The sequence below is a fragment of the Pseudophryne corroboree genome, chromosome 4 (assembly GCF_028390025.1).
Source record: "Pseudophryne corroboree isolate aPseCor3 chromosome 4, aPseCor3.hap2, whole genome shotgun sequence".
In the NCBI taxonomy this organism is placed as follows: Eukaryota; Metazoa; Chordata; class Amphibia; order Anura; family Myobatrachidae; genus Pseudophryne; species Pseudophryne corroboree.
The window spans coordinates 277,506,780-277,530,349 of NC_086447.1; the positions used below are offsets into that span (position 1 = coordinate 277,506,780).

Sequence of the window (23,570 nt, forward strand, 5' to 3'; positions counted from 1 at the left end):
CAGAGACTCAGTTCGTACTGGACTTTACAAACACAGGGGAATACTTTGGAACGGACTCCCATATAATATAGTCCTATCAAGTTCCCGGCTGATTGGGTAACAAATATCTTTGCTATTGTATGAATTACATTTTATAATATTAATACGCATGCTATTTTATAGTGTATTCAACTTTTAATCTGAAGTAAATATATTACTATCACAATTTTTTTTTATAATAAATTGTGAATTATATTATCAGATACATTGTTACGATTGTTGTTATACTGATCCATTCTAGCGCAGCCTCAACCTTGCTTTTTTGACTCCCCGGAAGATGAGGAGTGATGCGGCCGACCTGTGTCTTTCATCACCGTGGACAACATTGCTGCTGTGCAGGCCATAGTAGAGGTGGATGCCAGAGTGACCGTGGGCCAGTTGGAGAAGGAGAATTGCATCTCATTGGGATCCATCAGCTTGATACGCCACGAAAAGCTTGGCCTGAGCAAGCTTTCTGCACGCTGGGTGCCCCATCGCTGACTTGAGAGCAGAAGGAGGCTCAGGTGATCAGCATGCTAGCCAGGTTCAATAGCGGTTGCTCAAACTCTATCTGGGAAATAATCAGTGGAGATAAATCCTGGATCACAGTTTCGATCCAGAGGTCAAACAGAGTGGACCCCAGTTGGAAGTGTGCTGCCCCAGAAGTTACGACGTGAGAGCAGCATGGCCAAGCAGATGGTGGCCGTTTTTCTGACCAAAACTGGTCAAGTAGCTACTGTACCACCTTTGCAGCAGTGCACCATCACTGGGGACTGGTATACAAACCAATGCAAGTGCTTTAAGCCATTTCCAGGCTCCGTCCAAGAACTCGCGCTTGTGGTGCCCTTCTCCGCGACAATGTATCTGCCCACAAGTGGTGGATTTTCTGGTCCATGAACGGCATCTAGGAGCTTGGTCATCTGCCATACAGTCCAAACCCGGCCCCCTGTGACTTCTTCATGTTCCCACAAATCAAGTGCAAGATGCATGGGATTCATTTTGAGTCACCGTAAGTTGCAGTGGAGACCTTTATCCAGCATGTAGAAGACATACCTGCTTCAGACTGGTCCAGCTACTTCACCAAGTGGTTTGAGCACATGCAACATTGCAAAGACTCCTCCGGCGAATAATTTGAAAAAACTGAATGTTCACTTTGTTTGTAAATATGATACTTTTTTGCATCTAGAACTTATTGCACACCCAAGTACTGTATATGTCCTTTGCATATCTTATAGGTGGATGATGCAATTAAATTTGGAATAATGTTACCATATTTAAGCACTGCTGTGTTTCGGTTTTATATACTAAGCACCTGCAATGCTATATAAACACATTATAATATTACCCTTAAAAGGTTCTATCTAAATCATTCGGTACCAGCAGGATAGACCCTCTTTTACTGTAATATGCAGAAAACACTTTTGAAGATCTTGTAGAAAACTGGATACAGCTACAACTGGTATGATTAACACCTGGATACTGAATATTTAAAATATCTCTAAAAATGCAAATTGCACGAGTGCAATCCCCAAACAGAAAAGAAACTTTCTATACACTAAAAAGCAGTTGTAGTAAAACAATAGCTTGTTGCTGCAGCTGGTGCCAACTCTTACTACAAACAAAGTTTTATACATCTTGGCCCTTATGCTGGGTTTGCACATTTAAATTTGTTAAATTGCAACAAAAAGAGCCCATTGCTCTCAATGGACCAATTCAAGAGAAAAGAGAAGCTGCAGAAGGCTTTGTCCGTATTTCAGCATATGTTGCTGCAGTGCAGATGTTCATACAAGCCAAATCCATTGTTCCAACCAACACAACAGCCTGGTGCTAGTCGGACTGCCAGGGGCATCAGTGAAACTGCCATATGAGCAGACCTCTGTCCACTGAATGAAAACTGCCCACAGGAGGTGCTAACCTGAGTGACAGGTCACAGAGATGAACAGGCTAGTGTAACATAAGACAAAACACAAAAAGAATAATCATACAATTAAGGCTAATAAACTGTATTTATACTGAACTTACATTATGTCAGTTTCACCCAGTGATTATACATGTCTTAAAAACTTTTAACACATTTTGGTGTATGGTTAAGAACACACAATCACTGTGATATTAATTGAACAAATGCAGTACTATAAGTTATACAAGTGCCTATGTGGGATTATTGCTTATATTGTGTCACAGATGCGTATTTGATTTATCATTTTGTATCATTCTGTATCTGACACAATTCTGTTATAATGGTGGTACACAAGTATTTATCTTTCATTACTTTTTCGCTTTATAGATACATGCTACTTACCGGTAAACCTTAGAAATGACTGTCAATGCCTAACATTTGGAAATTATTCCTATTGATTTTTATGGAAGTATATCTTCCCTGGCTCCATAAAGATTCTGCTAATACCCCTGATAAACATTACAGAATGATGTAGGCATAAAAATACTGAAATATATGCTAATATTGGCAATGAATTCAGATTGCTTAATAAATTCAGATTATAATAAGTTACAATAAGTTACCTTGACAAAACGACAGAGCCTCACAGCCTCGTTCCACTTTGAAGCACTGACATAGTCATGAATAATTGCTGGATACGGGGAGATATTAGTGTGGACAAGTGAGCCGTCACTTCTTCGGATTGTCACTGTGTTCCCAACAAAACTCACAATCTGAGGACTTTTACTATACTCGCTGGAAAAAAGAAACCAGATTTCATAAAAGGTCAGTATGCATATCTGAAAGCAAAGAGGAGGAAGCAAGCAGCACTTAAAATCGCCACTTTTCTTTTATCAAAATTAGCAGGCTCCCTTGTACACATTCTGCTTGAACAAGAGTTTGAGTCTTATTATTATTTTTGCTTTTAGCTGGATAGTTGAATCGAATCTAGAGTAGACATGACACGCATTTAGCAGACAGAAATGTACTAATTAAATGCAATCAAGGGTGATAACACAATTCTACTTGTGCCTGCCTGACACATGTGTCAGTACAAAGGTGCTGCGCACTGGTCACATGACCCAATTTAAAAGAGGTATGCACAACTTCAGCTGATGCAAACAGCAATTAGATTCAAGATAGCCTCTCAAGCAACTTATTTTCATGTCATTAAGCATAGAGACAGGACGTTCTTGTCTGGTACTTCGTCTCCCACTGTTGTTGAGCAATATAACCTATGTTTCAGGCTCGGTGTAGGATTTCAGCAAAGGTGTACTTATAAGGCTTTAACCGACTTACTATAACCTATTTTTATTTATATAACATATTAGCAGTAAATTATACAGTATACTGGGATTACAAATTTAATGGTCTGGAATTTACTGCAGTATAATAATGGATACAGTATATCTCTAAGTAGCACCACAGCTATGTCACCACTGGGGATTGGACATGCTGGATAAAAAAATAGGAAGCATAAAAAAAGCATTAGCTTCTCATTAAATACATCATAGATGTATCTATAGGGTGCAACAATGCTTACTGTCCAATGCTAAACTGCTCTGGTTCAATAAAACGCACAGCCTCAGGCCGTATGATGGATGAATACAGTGGATCAAATCTACACAGCATGTGGTAAAGAAATCAAAGTACGTCAGTGGGAAGTCACTACACAATTGTATCATTCTACATCCAGCAGGTGGTGCAATTCTCCATATGCTCTACAGTGGAGCAACTCCTTTTGCTTAGCATGTAATATGTTGTGGTCATCACACCCATACAGTGTATTTCAAGAACCTGTGAAACTTATCTAGATGAGCATAAAAAGGACATAGGGACAGAGGGAGATGTCATGTCACCAAATGTTACACACTACTTCTATCACTGCGGCACCAAGTATTACACAAGTATGATAGTTGCAATCACAGCAGCTTTGTCATATGGCTGAGTTCAGGGCTTTCCAGATGCAGCTCTCTCCAGCATAACACTAACGTAGAGCACACAGATTTGTCACTGCTTGAATGGAAATTATTTAACTTACACATTGAAGCAATGGCCAGAAGACCAGACTAAATTGGGCAAAATAAATATAGAAAAAGAATAACATTTTAACTATGATCAATCATTTAAAACAAAAGGGATCTATTTACTAAGCCTTAGATGGAGATAAAGTGGACAGAGATAAAGTACCTGCCAATCATCTCCTGGCTGTCATTTTTCAAACCCAGCCTGTGACATGGCAATTAGGAGCTGATTGGCTGGTACTTTATCTCTGTCTACTTTATATCCATCCAAGGCTTGATAAATAGACCCAAAGACTTGCTTTCTTTAATTGTTACCTGGATACCCTCGTTAATATAATGTGCCTAACATATAGCTCTTGCTTATCACTAATAACCTAAAATTGATGGCAGAATGTGTGGCTCCATAATGACAGACAGAGATCATATTGAAAGCTGATGACATCATTAATGGGTATGATGAAAAATGTGGTTGGGCGATAGACACACACATAGGGGGCACTTCAGAGCTGCACATAAGTCAATGGGGGTAATTCAGGGGTGATCGCAGCAGCAAATTTGTTAGCAGTTGGGCAAAACCATAGGGGGTCATTCAGAGTTGATCGCTCGCTAGCAGTTTTTAGCAGCCGTGCAAACGCTATGTCGCCGCCCACTGGGAGTGTATTTTAGCTTAGCAGAAGTGCGAACGGTTGTATCACAGAGCACCTGCAAAAAAAATTTGTGTCGTTTCAGAGTAGCTCAAAACCTGGTAAGCTCTTGCGATCACTTCAGACTTTTCAGTTACGGATTTGACGTTACACACCCGCCCAGCCACGCCTGCGTTTTCCCTGGCACCCCTGCGTTTTTATGAACACTCCCTGAAAACGGTCAGTTGACACCCAGAAATGCCCACTTTATGTCAATCACTCTGCGGCAACCAGTGCGACTGAAATGCATCGCTAGACCCTGTGCAAAACTGCATCGTTCGTTGTGCCCATACGTGCGAACAAATGCAGCTAGCGATCAACTCGGAATGACCACCCATGTGCACTGCAGGGGGCAGATAGAAAATGTGCAGAGAGAGTTAGATTTAGGTGGGGTGTGTTCAAACTGAAATCTAAATTGCAGTGTAAAAATTAAGCAGCCAGTATTTACCCTGCACAGAAACAATGTAACCCACCCAAATCTAAGTCACCTGTCTCTCTGAATCAGGTCATAGGCTGCAGTGAAGAAGTGATCTACTTGTGTGACCAAAGTGACTGATGATTCTTAGGACAGGCTGCAGAACAATCCTATGTACTGCCATCTTTAGCATGTAAACCTTTCACATGCAGACATGGAATTTTTGCATTCTTACAATAGATGGTCATAGATATAGGGGGTTATTCCGAGTTGTTCGCTCGTTGCCGATTTTCGCAACGGAGCGATTAAGGCAAAAATGCGCATGCGCATGGTACGCAGTGCGCATGCGCTAAGTATTTTAGCACAAAACTTAGTAGATTTACTCACGTCCGAACGAAGAATTTTCATCGTTGAAGTGATCGGAGTGTGATTGACAGGAAATGGGTGTTTCTGGGTGGAAACTGACCGTTTTCTGGGAGTGTGCGGAAAAACGCAGGCATGCCAGGATAAAACGCGGGAGTGTCTGGAGAAACGGGGGAGTGGCTGGCCGAACGCAGGGCATGTTTGTGACGTCAAACCAGGAACGAAACGGGCTGAGCTGATCGCAGTGTAGGAGTAAGTCTCGAGCTACTCAGAAACTGCTAAGAATTTTCTATTCGCAATTCTGCTAATCTTTCGTTTGCAATTCTGCTAAGCTAAGATACACTCCCTGAGGGCGGCCTAGCGTGTGCAATGCTGCTAAAATCTGCTAGTGAGCGAACAACTCGGAATGAGGGCCATAGGACAGTAATACAGAAAAGTTGTTGTTTTTTTAGCAGTATTTTTTTTTTTTGGAGACTACATACCTTCCATCCATTTCAATAGCTGTTTTTGGCAACAATTCTTTATCTACATAAGCTGCATTGGGATAGTACCAGACTGTGAAACGACTGTCCTGAATTCCACATAATATGTTAGATACGTCACTCCAGGCTACAGTATGTACCATACTACCTGTGAAAAAAGCAGGGCAGAAGAAACAACTGATGACAGACCTGACCATACTATTACTAAGCCAGGCAACAAATACATTGGGAGCAATTTACATAGAGCAAAAGAAGGCCCGGTGACAGGGGGACACTTGAACCACACCCTGAGATTTTGAGGGCCCTGGTCCCAAGAATCTTGGGAGTCCAGTTCAAGTGTCCCCCTTGATCTTGCCACTACGGCATTCAGCAGGGCACAGTCAGAAAGAGCAGAGGAAGCCCGGCACAATTAAGTTTTTTCTTGTGCCGGCGTAGCGTCTGTGATGTCATGATATCATATAGCTGATCAGAGTGAAGCAGAGTGTCAGTGAATAGGTGTCAGCTAGACTACAGACATGAGTCTGGCAGGGGTTGGGGGGCTAGAGATGAAGAAAAACAAGGGGGTACGGAGCTGAAGATATGGGGCTAGTGTTTGTGCTGGAGGGAAACAGGATGACGGGGCTGAGAGACATGCAATAATATGTCAAGCTGGCCAATCACATCAAAGTCTCCCTTTCTGGCCAGTCCCTACACCGACTCTCAAAACATAATTTGTCACCAGGTATCACACAGATTTTATAAACCAACTATGCTTTTTTCCATGGGTTTAGGTCTGTTAGCTCATTGACTTAAGACGCCTCTTAATATCAACTGAGCATTGTTTAAAGTATTGTTAACACCATAGCATCCGTTAATGGCCACAGTGTTCCTACTCCTAATGTATGGGCTTCGATAATATCCCTTTAATCAGGAACACATATACATTGTTCAGGTTCTGTGGTTGGCTGACTTCAAATTTGCATTTTACCTGTTTTTAATAAACCACAGAACCTGTGTAACTTCTGTATGTCTCTAATTAATGGCGTATTACAGCAACTCTATTCTCATGCCAACTTGCAACAGGATAATGCCATGTCATAAAGCACATCATATACAGCTGGATTCACAAACATAAGGAGTTCAGTGTACTCAAATGGCTTCACAATCACCGGATCTCAACCCAACAGAGCACCTTTTGGATCTAATGGAATGAACTATTCACAGCATGAATGTGCAGTCGACAAAACTGCATTTGCTGCGTAATGCTATAAAGTATAATGTCAATGTGGTACAGAATATTATAAGACTATTTCAGCACTTTGTGAAGCCATGCCACACAGTTTCAGTTATGTATTTTCACTTTTCTCAGGGATACAATTACAATGCACAACACACTCACCTAAAGAAACATCTGTGACTGACTCACGTCACATCATCATATCGGAACGCAATGTGGAACACATCATGGCATCGCCATGAGCACAGGGAGTGGCCAACGCGCTGAATGTAGCCATAACAGATAAACTGTGAACCAAGCAATGATGATCTCTAAAAAGCATTTGAGAACAACAATGCTGGAACATGTAATCAGGCAAACATATTGCCAAATACAAAAGTGTTGAAATAAGTACAAATAACTTCTATATGTACAAGCAAGGCAATACTGTACTTTTCAAGATACAATGTATTATTTGCAATGGAATCAAACTGCCAAGAACCACTGGAGTGCTAAAGACTCCTTCAAACCCTGTAGGGCAAATGTTTGAAGCCTATAAATCCATTTGGACTCGAGCTGCAAAAACATCTTAGCCATAAACTTGCATGTGATTCCTTCAGTGTACACAGCCTATATGCAGAATGCCTCAAAAAGAATAACACTATTCCATCAGGTTAAGTGGTAGGATTCCCGTATCTGGCCATCTTGCTTATTTATCCCACTGGGAAAAAGATGGGCAAGGTGGATTGGTGAGTGAGGTGGGCGGGCGCTTGTCAGTGTCCTGGCGGGGTGTTGTTGTGGGAATTTGGGTGTGTTAGGGTTGGTGGGAGAACAGGTTTGGTTTAGGCCTGCTGCTTGGTGTTCTGGGGGTGCATGCCTCCAGTGTCTGTGTATCAATGGGATGATGTGGAACATGTTAAGGTGCGTGGGGGCGGCCAGGCACTGGATGGTGTATGTTAGTATGTTGTGTGTGTATTTGTGCATGCACCTCCGGATTCAGTGTTCAGCAAGCCAGCGAGAGTTTCAAGGGGAGGGAGGGGCCTACCTGAATGTCTCTACTAGACACATGCCTTACCTCATTAGGTTCTATAGATATATACATACATATATACACAGAGCTTTATATAACATACCAATTTTGACAGCTCTCAGTTCCTTTCCAAACTTCCTAACTGGACTTATGTAGAGATCTCGATTTTTATCAATAAAAGCAACTTTCCTTTCATTGGCCAGCCCTCCTTGGTCCAGAGCAATCTCTACAACTTCAATCTGTAAAGCATGGCGGCAGTACAATGAAAATTGTGCATACATTATATTTAAACAGGACATTAAAGAATGGAATCATCTTTCTCTATTTTGTTTGGGTAAGTTTTTCCACATTTCTCACTAAAGAAAAACATTAACTTCATCTATTTTTGTAGCATTAATTATAAGACATTTATTTTTCTTGATTGTGACAGTGAGAAAAATTCACCATTTCCTGAATAAATCAGTGCCAGCCTTTGGTCAATATGTACATGTGGGTATTGTTGGCGAGGTGGACATATGCCAGTTTGTGAAGCATAAAATACGCAAACTGCTTCTGTGCATGCCTACAAAACAAGTCACATTCATATGCAATTTTGTTCACCTACCTGCAAGTGAAGGTCCAGTTGGGTGTGTTGGGAGTGATTTGACATAATTTACATAATTTTCAGCAATATGCCAAAGTCGAGAGTCTCCTGCAAATTGAGGTATAGTGGGCAAGTATGGAACAGGTGCAGAGCAGCATGTTGCCTGTCAAAGCTGCATCAATTGCTGGTGCCAGAGGGCTGGTGAAAATACGAGTAGCTGATGACACCGGTCCCCAGCACTAGCTAACCAATTCTGATTACGGATTCAGGACATCATTCAGGTCGGATTGCAAATCGCAATCCAACCGGGTCCATACTGCAAATGCTCCCGCATTTACTGCGGACGCCCCACAGTAAATGCAAACGCCTCTGCCTGATTGACAGGCAGAGGCATTCGCGGAGTAGGAGGGGGGCGGCAATGCTCCGTTTCCAAGGCAGGGACTGAGTGTTGCGAGGGCGGCGGTAGAGAAACTGGGGCGAGCCGGTGCAAACGGGGGGCGTGACATGGGCATTATCGGGGTGGCTGCGTGATGTCACACGCAGCAGCTCCGATCAAAAAGATGGCGCCGGTCCTCCTGCCAACCTAGGTGCGCCTGCACCTCTGCCCGCCGCTGAGGGTACAGAGGTGCTCCCATTCACTTTGAATGGAGCGCGTATGCATCGTGCCTACGACGCACGCGCGCCCCATTCGCTCCTGGTGGTCCGACTAGGCACAGATATCTGCAGCTGCTACTTTCAAGAGTTTTTTCTTTAATTTAAATGAATATATATTTTATATAAATATTTTATTTATAGATAGATAGATAGATAGATAGATAGATAGATAGATAGATAGATAGATAGATAGATAGATAGATAGAAAGTGTAAACAACTTGTGTGTATGCCTAATGCAAACCTGGAGAATATTATTTATTACCAGTTATTTATATGTGTTATAGCGCACACATATTCCGCAGCGCTTTACAGAGAATATTTGGCCGTTCACATCGGTCCCTGCCCCAGTGGAGCTTACAATCTATATTCCCTATCACATGTACATGAACACACATTCACGCTAAGGGTAATTTTGTTGGGAGACAATTAACCTACCAGTATATTTTTGGATAGTGGGAGGAAACCGGAGTACCCGGAGGAAATCCACACAAGCACAGGGAGAATATACAAACTCCACACAGTTAGGGCCATGGTGGGAATCAAACCCATGACCTCAGTGCTGTGTGGCGTAATGCTAACTATTAAGGTGTGTACACACATGGTGAGATCCTTGCTATGCCTGATTTTGACTATGTGATTTCCCTTGAACTCCCCCAGAGCATAGATAGCACAGATTTTGACTATCTGTACTTGAGCTTTTGTCTATGTACGATTTTTACTAAGTGCCAATTTTGACTATACTTTGTACTACATAGTACACTAGATAGTCAAGATTGACTTGCCTGCACAGTCTATCTAGCCTTACAATACCCACCCCACGGGAGCGCGCATTGCGTACACACCTTTACACTGTCTGTATGCTACTGGTTCAGGGCTGCATGTATCTTGTGATTCGCCCGACTCTGTATATGCATGTAATAATTATAAGATTGTAATGCACACATAAGATGCTTTATTAAGACAACACAATTACATTGTGATGGTGTTGTCTTAATAAAGCATCTTATGTGTGCATATCGAGGCAAATGTGTTCAGACTCATCAGCTCCACAGTGACCGCTCTGGGGAGAATTATTGTTTTTTCTAGCCTACTTTTCACAGTATCACTTATGAATTCTACCTTTCTTTGAAAAAAGCACATCTATAAATCAAAGGGTCTTACAGGCTAAAGCAGAACAGGCCATCACCCATCAACTCATGGAGCCAAATGTAATAGAGTGAGAGTGAGAGATTTGGTAAGGTTTCTCAGGTTTTTTTTTTTAAAGTGGCAATCATTCACACTGCAAAACCAGGTTGATCTTGCTGTGTAAATGATTGCCACTTTAAAAAAAATACTGCAAAACCTTACCAAATCTCTCACTTTGTGAAATTCTCACTCTATTTGGCCCATCATCTCATTTCTACTGCTTTTAAATAAGAATTTACTCACCGGTAATTCTATTTCTCGTAGTCCGTAGTGGATGCTGGGGACTCCGTCAGGACCATGGGGAATAGCGGCTCCGCAGGAGACAGGGCACAAAATTTAAAAGTTTGACCACTAGGTAGTGTGTACTGGCTCCTCCCCCTATGACCCTCCTCCAAGCCTCAGTTAGGATACTGTGCCCGGACGAGCGTACACAATAAGGAAGGATTTTGAATCCCGGGTAAGACTCATACCAGCCACACCAATCACACCGTACAACTTGTGATCTGAACCCAGTTAACAGTATGATAACGTAGGAGCCTCTGAAAAGATGGCTCACAACAATAAACAACCCGATTTTTTTGTAACAATAACTATGTACAAGTATTGCAGACAATCCGCACTTGGGATGGGCGCCCAGCATCCACTACGGACTACGAGAAATAGAATTACCGGTGAGTAAATTCTTATTTTCTCTGACGTCCTAGTGGATGCTGGGGACTCCGTCAGGACCATGGGGATTATACCAAAGCTCCCAAACGGGCGGGAGAGTGCGGATGACTCTGCAGCACCGAATGAGAGAACTCCAGGTCCTCCTTAGCCAGGGTATCAAATTTGTAGAATTTTACAAACGTGTTCTCCCCTGACCACGTAGCTGCTCGGCAGAGTTGTAATGCCGAGACCCCTCGGGCAGCCGCCCAAGATGAGCCCACCTTCTTTGTGGAGTGGGCATTGACAGATTTAGGCTGTGGCAGGCCTGCCACAGAATGTGCCAGTTGAATTGTGCTACAAATCCAACGAGCAATCGTCTGCTTAGAAGCAGGAGCACCCAGCTTGTTGGGTGCATACAGTATAAACAGCGAGTCAGATTTTCTGACTCCAGCCGTCCTTGAAATATATATTTTCAATGCTCTGACAACGTCCAGCAACTTGGAATCCTCCAAATCGCTAGTAGCCGCAGGCACCACAATAGGCTGGTTCAGGTGAAACGCTGATACCACCTTAGGCAGAAAATGAGGACGTGTCCTCAATTCTGCCCTGTCCGAATGGAAAATCAGATATGGGCTTTTATACGATAAAGCCGCCAATTCCGACACTCTCCTGGCTGAAGCCAGGGCCAGTAGCATGGTTACTTTCCATGTAAGATATTTCAAATCTACCGATTTGAGTGGCTCAAACCAATGGGATTTGAGAAAATCCAAAACTACATTGAGATCCCACGGTGCCACTGGGGGCACAACCGGGGGCTGTATATGTAGTACTCCTTTTACAAAAGTCTGGACTTCAGGAACTGAAGCCAATTCTTTCTGGAAGAAAATCGACAGGGCCGAAATTTGAACCTTAATGGACCCTAATTTGAGGCCCATAGATAATCCTGTTTGCAGGAAATGTAGGAATCGACCCAGTTGAAATTCCTCTGTCGGGGCCTTCCTGGCCTCAGACCATGCAACATATTTTCTCCAAATGCGGTGATAATGTTGTGCAGTCACCTCCTTCCTGGCTTTGACCAGGGTAGGGATGACCTCTTCCGGAATGCCTTTTTCCCTTAGGATCCGGCGTTCAACCGCCATGCCGTCAAACGCAGCCGCGGTAAGTCTTGGAATAGACACGGTCCCTGCTATAATTCTCAGTACCTTGGGTATGAGAGGCAGAGGAGGGAACACATACACTGACTGGTACACCCATGATGTTACCAGAGCGTCCACAGCTATTGCCTGAGGGTCTCTTGACCTGGCGCAATACCTGTCCAGTTTTTTGTTGAGGCGGGACGCCATCATGTCCACCATTGGTCTTTCCCAATGGACTACAATCATGTGGAAGACTTCTGGATGAAGTCCCCACTCTCCCGGGTGAAGATCGTGTCTGCTGAGGAAGTCTGCTTCCCAGTTGTCCACTCCCGGGATGAACACTGCTGACAGTGCTATCACATGATTTTCCGCCCAGCGAAGAATCCTTGCAGCTTCTGCCATTGCCCTCCTGCTTCTTGTGCCGCCCTGTCTGTTTACGTGGGCGACTGCCGTGATGTTGTCCGACTGGATCAACACCGGCTGACCCTGAAGCAGAGGTTTTGCCAGGCTTAGAGCATTGTAGATTGCTCTTAGTTCCAGTATATTTATGTGAAGAGACGTTTCCAGGCTTGACCACACGCCCTGGAAGTTTCTTCCTTGTGTGACCGCTCCCCAGCCTCTCAGGCTGGCATCCGTGGTCACTAGGACCCAGTTCTGTATGCCGAATCTGCGGCCCTCTAACAGATGAGCACTCTGCAACCACCATAGCAGAGAGACCCTTGTCCTTGTCGACAATTTTATCCGCTGATGCATCTGCAGATGCGATCCGGACCATTTGTCTAGCAGATCCCACTGAAAAATTCGTGCATGGAATCTGCCGAATGGAATCGCTTCGTAAGAAGCCACCATTTTTCCCAGGACTCTTGTGCATTGATGCACAGACACTGTCCCTGGTTTTAGGAGGTTCCTGACGAGTTCGGATAACTCCCTGGCTTTCTCCTCCGGAAGAAATACCTTTTTCTGAACAGTGTCCAGAATCATCCCTAGGAACAGCAGACGTGTCGTCGGGATCAGTTGGGATTTTGGAAAATTCAGAATCCACCCGTGCTGTTGGAGCACTACTTGAGTTAGTGCTACTCCGACCTCCAGCTGTTCTCTGGATCTTGCCCTTATCAGGAGATCGTCCAAGTAAGGGATAATTAATACGCCTTCTCTTCGAAGAAGGATCATCGTTTCGGCCATTACCTTGGTAAAGACCCTGGGTGCCGTGGACAATCCAAACGGCAGCGTCTGAAACTGATAATGACAGTTTTGTACCACGAACCTGAGGTACCCTTGGTGTGAAGGGCAAATTGGGACATGAAGGTAAGCATCCTTGATGTCCAAGGACACCATAAAATCCCCTTCTTCCAGATTCGCTATCACTGCTCTGAGTGACTCCATCTTGAACTTGAATTTTTGTATGTACAGGTTCAGAGATTTCAGATTTAGAATAGGTCTTACCGAGCCGTCCGGCTTCGGTACCACAAATAGCGTGGAGTAATACCCCTTTCCCTGTTGTAGAAGGGGTACCTTGATTATCACCTGCTGAGAATACAGCTTGTGAATGGCTTCCAATATCGTCGCCCTGTCTGAGGGAGACGTTGGCAAAGCAGATTTTAGGAACCGGCGAGGGGGAGACTTCTCGAATTCCAACCTGTAACCCTGAGATACTACCTGCAGGATCCAGGGGTCCACCTGCGAGTGAGCCCACTGTGCGCTGAAATTCTTGAGGCGACCCCCCACCGCCCCTGAGTCCGCTTGTAAGGTCCCAGCGTCATGCTGAGGCCTTTGCAGAAGCCGGGGAGGACTTCTGCTCCTGGGAAGGGGCTGCTTGCTGCAGTCTCTTACCCTTTCCTTTGCCTCGGGGCAAATATGAATGTCCTTTTGCTCGCTTGTTCTTATAGGAACGAAAGGACTGCGGCTGAAAAGACTGCGTCTTTTTCTGCTGGGAGGGGACTTGAGGTAAAAAGGTGGACTTCCCGGCTGTTGCCGTGGCTACCAAATCCGATAGACCGACCCCAAATAATTCCTCCCCTTTATACGGCAATACTTCCATATGCCGTTTGGAATCCGCATCGCCTGACCACTGTCGTGTCCATAGACTTCTTCTGGCAGATATGGACATCGCACTTACTCTTGATGCCAGAGTGCAGATATCCCTCTGTGCATCTCGCACAGTGGCGTCACAAGGCAGGTGCGGGGGGTGCGGCCCGCACCCGGGTGTGACGCCTGGAGGAGGGTGACACCAAATGTCAGCTCCTCCGCACTGACAGGAACCAGGTGCTGCAGTGAGAGTCTCCTACAGCACCCGGCTCCTGTCACAGAAGAGGAGCCGACAGCGGATGGAGACTGGCTCTGGGGGAAGCTCAGCATCTCCGGAGATGCTAGGCATGCCCCCAGAGTGACGATTCCGGGATCCCGCGAAGCCACGCCCCCTTAGTACAAGACCACGCCTCTTTTTTGCCGCGATCGCGTCAGGAGATCAGGGGAGCGCACCGGGTGTCACCACACCCGGTGACGCCTCTGATCTCGCATATAAAGGAATGCATCCTTTAATTGCTCTATAGTCAATAAAATACTGTCCCTATCCAGGGTATCAATATTTTCAGTCAGGGAATCCGACCAAGCCACCCCAGCACTGCACATCCAGGCTGAGGCGATTGCTGGTCGCAGTATAACACCAGTATGTGTGTATATACTTTTTAGAGTATTTTCCAGCCTCCTATCAGCTGGATCCTTGAGGGCGGCCGTATCAGGAGACGGTAACGCCACTTGTTTGGATAAACGTGTGAGCGCCTTGTCCACCCTAGGGGGTGTTTCCCAGCGCGCCCTAACCTCTGGCGGGAAAGGGTATAACGCCAATAACTTCTTTGAAATTAGCAGTTTTTTATCAGGGGTAACCCACGCTTCATCACACACGTCATTCAATTCCTCTGATTCAGGAAAAACTACAGGTAGTTTTTTCAGACCCCACATAATACCCTTTTTGTGGTACTTGCAGTATCAGAGATATGCAAAGCCTCCTTCATTGTCGTGATCATATAACGTGTGGCCCTACTGGAAAATACGTTCGTTTCTTCACCGTCGACACTAGATTCGGTGTCTGGGTCTGTGTCGACCGACTGAGGCAAAGGGCGTTTTACAGCCCCTGACGGTGTTTGAGACGCCTGTACAGGTACTAACTGGTTTGCCGGTCGTCTCATGTCGTCAACCGACTTTTGCAGCGTGCTGACATTATCACGTAATTCCATAAACAAAGCCATCCATTCCGGTGTCGACTCCCTAGGGGGTGACATCACCATTACCGGCAATTGCTCCGCCTCCACACCAACATCGTCCTCATACATGTCGACACACACGTACCGACACACAGCAGACACACAGGGAATGCTCTGATAGAAGACAGGACCCCACTAGCCCTTTGGGGAGACAGAGGGAGAGTTTGCCAGCACACACCAAAGCGCTATAATTATATAGGAACAACCTTATATAAGTGTTGTTTCCTTATAGCTGCTTAAATATATATAATATCGCCAAAAAATGCCCCCCCTCTCTGTTTTTTACCCTGTTTCTGTAGTGCAGTGCAGGGGAGAGCCTGGGAGCCTTCCTAGCAGCGGAGCTGTGTAGGAAAATGGCGCTGTGTGCTGAGGAGATAGGCCCCGCCCCCTATTCCGGCGGGCTCTTCTCCCGGTTTTTCTGAGACCTGGCAGGGGTGAAATACATCCATATAGCCTCATGGACTATATGTGATGTATTTTTTTTAGCCAGAAAGGTATTAACATTGCTGCCCAGGGCGCCCCCCCCAGCGCCCTGCACCCTCAGTGACCGCCGGTGTGAAGTGTGCCTGAGCGCAATGGCGCACAGCTGCAGTGCTGTGCGCTACCTCATGAAGACTGAAAAGCCTTCAGCCGCCGGTTTCTGGACCTCTTCTTACTTCGGCATCTGCAAGGGGGCCGGCGGCGCGGCTCCGGTGACCCATCCAGGCTGTACCTGTGATCGTCCCTCTGGAGCTAGTGTCCAGTAGCCTAAGAAGCAAATCCATCCTGCACGCAGGTGAGTTCACTTCTTCTCCCCTAGGTCCCTCGTTGCAGTGAGCCTGTTGCCAGCAGGACTCACTGAAAATAATAAAACTATCAAAACTTTTACTCTAAGCAGCTCTTTATGAGAGCCACCTAGATTGCACCCTGCTCGGACGGGCACAAAAACCTAACTGAGGCTTGGAGGAGGGTCATAGGGGGAGGAGCCAGTACACACCACCTAGTGGTCAAACTTTTAAATTTTGTGCCCTGTCTCCTGCGGAGCCGCTATTCCCCATGGTCCTGACGGAGTCCCCAGCATCCACTAGGACGTCAGAGAAAAGTCTTTTTCTTTTTTAAATATTGTAAGTTCATTATTTTTGCATATGAAATATACAGAGTAAGATAACAGAATATGCTCACACAACAAGTCACCAGTAAAATAAGACATGACTAGTATGAAAAAGACAAACTGAAAATACGGTCCACAGGTAAGTGTAAAAGGAAAACATTGAATCATAGACTTGCAGAAGTAGTGTGGGAAAAGAGGTTTTTCTCTGATCCTGACGGCCAACATTATAACAGCGTCCGGAATCCCGCCACCCGCCCAGATTTCCCACTCTGTATGATATACCGGCAGACGGGATGCCGGCTATACTGACAGTCGGCATCCCGTCTGCCAGTATATCATACCGGACCCAAAATGGCACCACACACTCCTACCTGGACTTCTGGCATCTTTCAGGGAGACCAGGTAAAAAGTAGTCAAGTATGATCAGAATCCAGGCCCAATATTCAATATTGTAATCCATTTTCAATGGTCATCTCTAAAATTCTGCACTACTCTCCCAAGAGTCCTTATCTGAAGCTCCCACAACATACACAGTCCTAAACCACATCGGTCTTCACACAACTGCACCCACATAAAGCCAAAAACACAGCTACTGTGCCTTCACTCATCCCTTGTGTCATCACTTGACCACTGTTGCCCATCACTTACCCTTGTCACAACAAATGATAACGTCCTAATAAAGACCCAGATTAGAAGGACATGACGCTACTGTCATGAATAAGCTATATAGAGCCGTAGGGACAAAAGTATGAAAGAATGTAAACTCTTAACTTCATATATTTGAACATTCATACATTTCTCCTTTTTGCACCATATGGCACAAGATTCCTGGTGCAACTTATAAGATGCCCTGGTAGTGTTTTAGCATTAATTATAGGACATTTATTTTTTCTTTATCATACAGTAAGAAATATCCACCCTCTGGTCCCTGAATAAATCAGTGCAAGCCTTTTTTAAATACGTACAAGTGGGTATTGTTGGAGAGTTGGAGATGGTAGTATATACCAACCACCTGTCCAGATGTCAGCGGGACAGTCATCATGTTTTTCTGGGACTGTCATGTTGACCCACCCGTGGGTCGCAGTGTCACGTGGCCGGAAGCACTCGGACAGTGGGGATTGGATGGCTTGTGCCAATCATCCACACACTTTGCGCCGGTTCTGGGAGAGGCTGGAGGCTGTAAAGCAGCTGCTCCTGGAGTGCTGAGCAAGCCCACGCATGATGAAAACAGGGGTGTGTCTCGTGGGTTTGGCATTCCCGCAAGGTTACACCCCCGTACCACAAATCCACGTTGCCTCATTTCGGGCACGAGCCTTCGTAGCACGCACTTGTCCCAACCTCCATGCCACACAAGTTGGGAGCTATGCAGTGTCTTAGACACATATTGCTTATAGTGTACTAGGTACTTAGGATTAGGGTTTTTGTGGCAAAGGAATTGATATAAAGTCTCAGATTAAGACACTTTTTTTAATAATGAAAGATGCATGATGCAGTCGCAATGTTGCAAACGGTGCTATCTGGTACAGTCTAAGGATAACTGTATGTGGATACCTCTGGGACCAAAAACTTGGCTCACATTCCACTACTGCACAGTACTATAGAAATATATATGTTCACAAAGTGGGCTCTCAGAAGAAAAAAGGCAGGCACTGCTTTTACCCTTAGTAGCTACTGGTCAAATTGTGCTTCATAATAACAGTCTCATTGATAGCATAAGCAAATGCAATTTATATAATAACAAGAAGACATTTCATTAATCGGCAATGCTGTTTTGTAAAATGACTGAGATCATGTTGCCCTATTTGTGACATTATAAGATACTTAATAGCTTTGTGTGATTATGTCCCTTAGGCAGCAGCAGAAAACCTCAGCTCCCTACAGATAAGACTGAAAGAAGGCATGTGGCAACATCATATTGCTCACTGTCCAAGGAATTTAATTCACAACTGTGTGTGGTCCAGCTGGAAAAAAATCCATGCTGGAGACAAAGCACTAGTTATATAGTAGTTAACCTCTACTTCTAAAAATCGTATCTTCATTTTTTCCTCCCTAAGCATAGTGCATCTAAAGCATACAGTCAATATAATAGACATTGAGAAATAGAATCTATTTGCTATACTCACAATAAAATCAGCTACTTTACCTTATGTGCAAGAGGTTTCCCATCTCCCAGTGGCTTCCCCGATAAAGCATCAAATAGGAAGATTACTGAAAAATAAAATAACCTACATGTCATGGAACAAATCACATACATATTTTCACTATCTCCTATATATTTGGCCAAGTCTGTGATTCTGTGCCTGGCCGTAACGCTGGGTGGAGTTACAGCGCTGGGCGGAGGCAACGACCTCTGCTCTGTGCCAGCACACCACTAGGGAGGCGGACACAATCCCCAGGGAACAGCCGCCACTGGACGGACGCCTTACCGTGGCCGGCCACACAAGAGCGGGATTAACGGGGGGTGGGTGGAGGGTCACTACCCCGGGGCCCCTCAGCCGGAGCTCTGTCCCCATTCAGGTTGCCGGGGCAGGAGGGATCCACGCTGGCGGGGGCGGAGTGCAGGCTGTGCATGCGGCTTCCTCCTCTCGGGCAGCACGGTCAAGCAAACTCCAGCCTCCGCTGCTACCAGGAGAGATGCTGCTGGCGGCGGAGGCTGGAGATTGCTCGACCGTGCTGCCCGTGAGGAAGAATCCGCATGCACAGCCCGCACTCCGCCCCCGCCAGCGTGGAACCCTCCTGCCCCGGCAACCTGGTGTCCTCTCTCCCTGCTTCAGCGCTCCCGTTGCCTGTAAGACCGGCCCAGGTGAGCAGCGCTTGCAGCGGGGAGAAGGGGGGGTTGATGGTGATGGTCATTTGGGGGAGGGGGGGGGGGGTGATGGTTATTGGCGGGGGGGGGGGGGGGGGGATGATGGTTATTGGCGGTGCCCCCAGTGCAGGTCTCTGTGGAACGAGGTGACATTCACCAAAAGCCTGTTGTCTAAATGCTGCAGCCTAAAAAGCCAGAATGACTCTCACAATGAGTCCTACTCCCCCAGCCCCCCCACACCCGCATCACCCCTGCTCCCAACTCCTCACCCATGGCACCCCCGCCTCTCTCCTACGCACAGCACCCCTGCTCCCGCACCCCCACCCCACCCTCGCACCCACCTCCCACCCAACCGCACCACCCCGGCAACCGGCCCACTCCCCACACGCAGCACCCCTGCAGCCGCTCCCCCCCCCCAACACCCACGCACATGCCCCTCCACCACCCGCAACACCCCCACAGACGGCCCTCCCCAACTGCGGTAACCCCACACCCGCCCCTCACCCACCCACAGCGCCCTCGGATCCCCTCCCCATCCGCTCCATCCCCGCACCTGCTCCTCCCCTACCCGCGGCGCTTACGGACCGCCACCACACCCCCGCAGCCGCCAGTCGACCACCCACAGCACCTCCACCCCCTCCCCCACCCCCATCATCTATAGACACCTTTCCCCGTTAGCGGACCTACCACACCTTCCCCTCCACCACCCCCAGCACCTCTGGACCACCACCCACAGCACCTCAGGACCCCCTCCCCCATCCACGGCTCCCCTGCAGCCACCCGAAGCATCTACATACCCCATCCCGCACCCACACCTCCCCCACCCGCAGCACTTCTACAATCCATCACCCAACCCCCCCTGCAACCCCCCCTCCCCCTACACACACCCACTACCACCCCTCCCCCATCCCACACCTCCCCCACCCACAGCACTTCTGAAACCCATCACCTAAGCTCACCCCCCTGCACCTCCAAACGCACACCCCTACATCGCCCCTCCCACACACATCACCTCCATACCTCCTCCTTCATCCACAGTCCCCCTCCCCCACCCCTCCCCCACCAACAGCATCTACACTCCCATCCGCACCCGCCCCTCCCCCACCCACAGCACCTCTAGACCCCCTCCCCCATCTGCCCCCCCTCTACACCTACCCCTCCCCCACACACAGCACCTCTGCACCCTTTCCGCCATCTGTGCCCCTGCAACCACCCCTCCCCCACCCGCAACACCTCTGGACCCCCTCCCACACCCACCCCTCCACCACACGTAGCACCTTGGACACCATCCGCAGCTGCTACAAGTGATTCCCTGATTCGGGGTGATCAGCGGCACGGATAGGCACCTCCACCTCACTGAACCCACCCCCTTTCCAAACTCCCTCCACACACTCTGAACTTCTGTGACTATAGTTGCTACCAATGGACATTGGATTAATAAGAAACACTAATAATGTGGCCATTATGTGTCTAAGCGACACTGCTACCTGTGGCCACTGTGTATAAGTGGCGCTGCTACCTGTGGGCACTGTGTGTATAAACACAGCTACTACCTGTGGCCATTGTATCTAGAACCAACTCTGCTTCCTGTGGGCACTGTGTGTATAAGCAACACTGCTACCTGTGGCCATTGTGTATAAGTGGCGCTGCTACCTGTGGGCACTGTGTATAAGCGGCTCTGCTACCTGTGGCCATTGTGTGTAGAACCAACTCTGCTACCTGTGGGCACTGTGTGTATACGCGGCTCTGCTACCTGTGGGTATTGTGTGTATACGCGCCTCTGCTACCTGTGCCCATTGTGTGTATAAGCGCCTCTGCTACCTGTGGCCACTGTGTGTATAAGCACCTCTGCTACCTGTGGGTATTGTGTGTATAAGCGGCTCTGGTACCTGTGGCCACTGTGTGTATAAGCGCCTCTGCTACCTGTGGGCACTGTGTGCATAAGCGCCTCTGCTACCTGTGGGCACTGTGTGCATAAGCGCCTCTGCTACCTGTGGGTATTGTGTGTATAAGCGGCTCTGCTACCTGTGGGTATTGTGTGTATAAGTGGCTCTGCTACCTGTGGCCATTGTGTGTATAAGCGCTGCTGCTACCTGTGGCCACAGCACTTTGGTGTCTTATCTATAGCAGTATATACTACACTATGTTATTCATTGTGCCCTGCGGCCACTCTGCACGCCCTCACAAAGGGCTACGCCCCCTTGACAATCGCACGCCCTTCCCCCTTGCAATATTTACCCACTGCCATAAAAACATTTTCAGGTAATACTCCATATAATAACAATTATAGCACAGTTGAAGCCCGTGCAGGGGTTAATGGGTCTTAACCTCTTGCAACTGTATTTTCTCTCTAACAGCATGCCTCTCTTTATCCTCTCCCTACCACCCTGACTCTCCCTATCCTTTACCGATCGCACAGCGTTTCTGTACATTCCCTTCCCCCACGCCTCTCTATCTTTTCTCAACCAGACACCATTTCTGTATGCCCTCTATACTGCCCTGCGTTTCTGTTTCTGTTACCTACCGGCCTGCGTATGTTCAAAGACCTGCAGGGGTTAACGGGGCGTAGCCCCTTCCGACGGTGTGAAGAGCGCCCGTAGGGCGCGATGAATCACCTAGTTACACAATATTATGTATACAGAAAATGGTAGCGTTTGAGGAATATACTTAAGGACGGGTATGGGTCATTAGGTGGACAAGATTTAGGTCGACAGTCATTAGGTCAACCATTATTGGTCGACATGCATTAGGTTAACATGGTGACTAGGTCGACATGGTCATTAGGTCGACATGTACCAGGTCGACATGAAAAAAGGTGAGGTTTTGCTTTAAAACTTTTTTTGGTGTTGTTTTCTTCGTAAAGTGACGGGGAACCCGAATTAGGGCACCGTGTCCCCTCGCATGGCTTCGGGCAAAGTGCCTCGCTGCGCTCGGCACAGGTTACTATTCCCAATCGTAGTCTACGTGGATTGTAACGTATGAAAAAGTAAAGAAAAAGAAAAAAGAAAAACTCATGTCGACCTTTTTCCATGTCGACCTAGTACAGGCGACCTACTGACCATGTCAACCTAGTGACCATGTTGACCAATAGTGGTCGACCTAATGACTGTCGACCTAAGTCTTGTCGACCTAATGACCGTAAGCCTTAAGGACTTAGAGGAGACTTTGGGCAATATGTAATAGCCTGCGAAGTGCAGGATGTTCAGGAATATCTGTGCGTCTGTCCGTATTTTTAAAGTGGCAGTCATTTACAAGGCAAAACCAGGTCAGTTTTGCCTTGAAAATGATTGCCGCTTTAAAAATACGGGCAGACTCACAGAAATTCCCGAACAGCCTGCACCTAGCAGACTATTATATATTGTCCTTTTTTGTACACTTCAACCAAGCTGCAGTTTGTAGAATGCAATGGACACATCAGTTAGAAGACAGAGCAAAGGACTACAAGGACTGCAAAGAAATAACAAAAAACATGAGGAACCGCTTAGATGAGACAGCGCTAAAAAGTGGTTAATGGTCCAGATAAAGGCTTCAAAGATTTTAATATGTACAGCTGGCTTTACTGAAAACTGCATAGCCTTATTACTGTTCATAACTGTAATCTTCTGCTTCTTATGTGCAATGTGACAGTTATACCGCAAAAGAGGGCAGTACTTTTTATTCAGTCTACATCGTAGTCAAAGGAACTGGTTGTTTCTTCTGTTTTTTTGTTTTTTTTTTAAATAAAAGTATATGTAATACCCTTTCACATCTCCAATGTCGGATCCCACCCGGGAATTGGGAACGGGTCCTTCCCGGGTGGGATCCGGCATTGGAGACTCTCCTACCCCTTTCGCTGGCTTCCAGACCCGGCAATATGCCGAGTCGGTTGCCATATCGGCGGGGGCGGAGCTGGGAGATGAGATCATCTCCGCGCCACCTCTCCCTATCTAGTAAATGGGTCCTGGGTCACCTCGACCCGGGAATCCTTTTATGCAGCCACTGACCCGGTATTCAACCCGGGAAGAACACTGCTTTTATAACCCGGGTTGAATTACCGGGTCAAGCGACACGGGAATTCG

At 46.7% G+C, this 23,570-nt stretch overlaps 1 protein-coding gene across 6 annotated transcripts in view; it reads right to left on the reverse strand.

Moving 5' to 3' along the window:
- The window catches only part of IFT80 (intraflagellar transport 80), a 519,318-nt gene that overhangs the window by 16,805 nt on the left and 478,943 nt on the right, over positions 1-23,570 (reverse strand). For all 6 annotated transcript variants that reach the window (XM_063916161.1, XM_063916162.1, XM_063916160.1 and 3 more), the window contains 4 exons: positions 18,850-18,914; positions 8,253-8,388; positions 5,925-6,072; positions 2,542-2,713 (listed from right to left, as the gene is read on the reverse strand). In XM_063916161.1, coding sequence (XP_063772231.1) covers positions 2,542-2,713; positions 5,925-6,072; positions 8,253-8,388; positions 18,850-18,914 — 521 coding nt within the window. The remainder of the gene's footprint in view (positions 1-2,541; positions 2,714-5,924; positions 6,073-8,252; positions 8,389-18,849; positions 18,915-23,570) is intronic.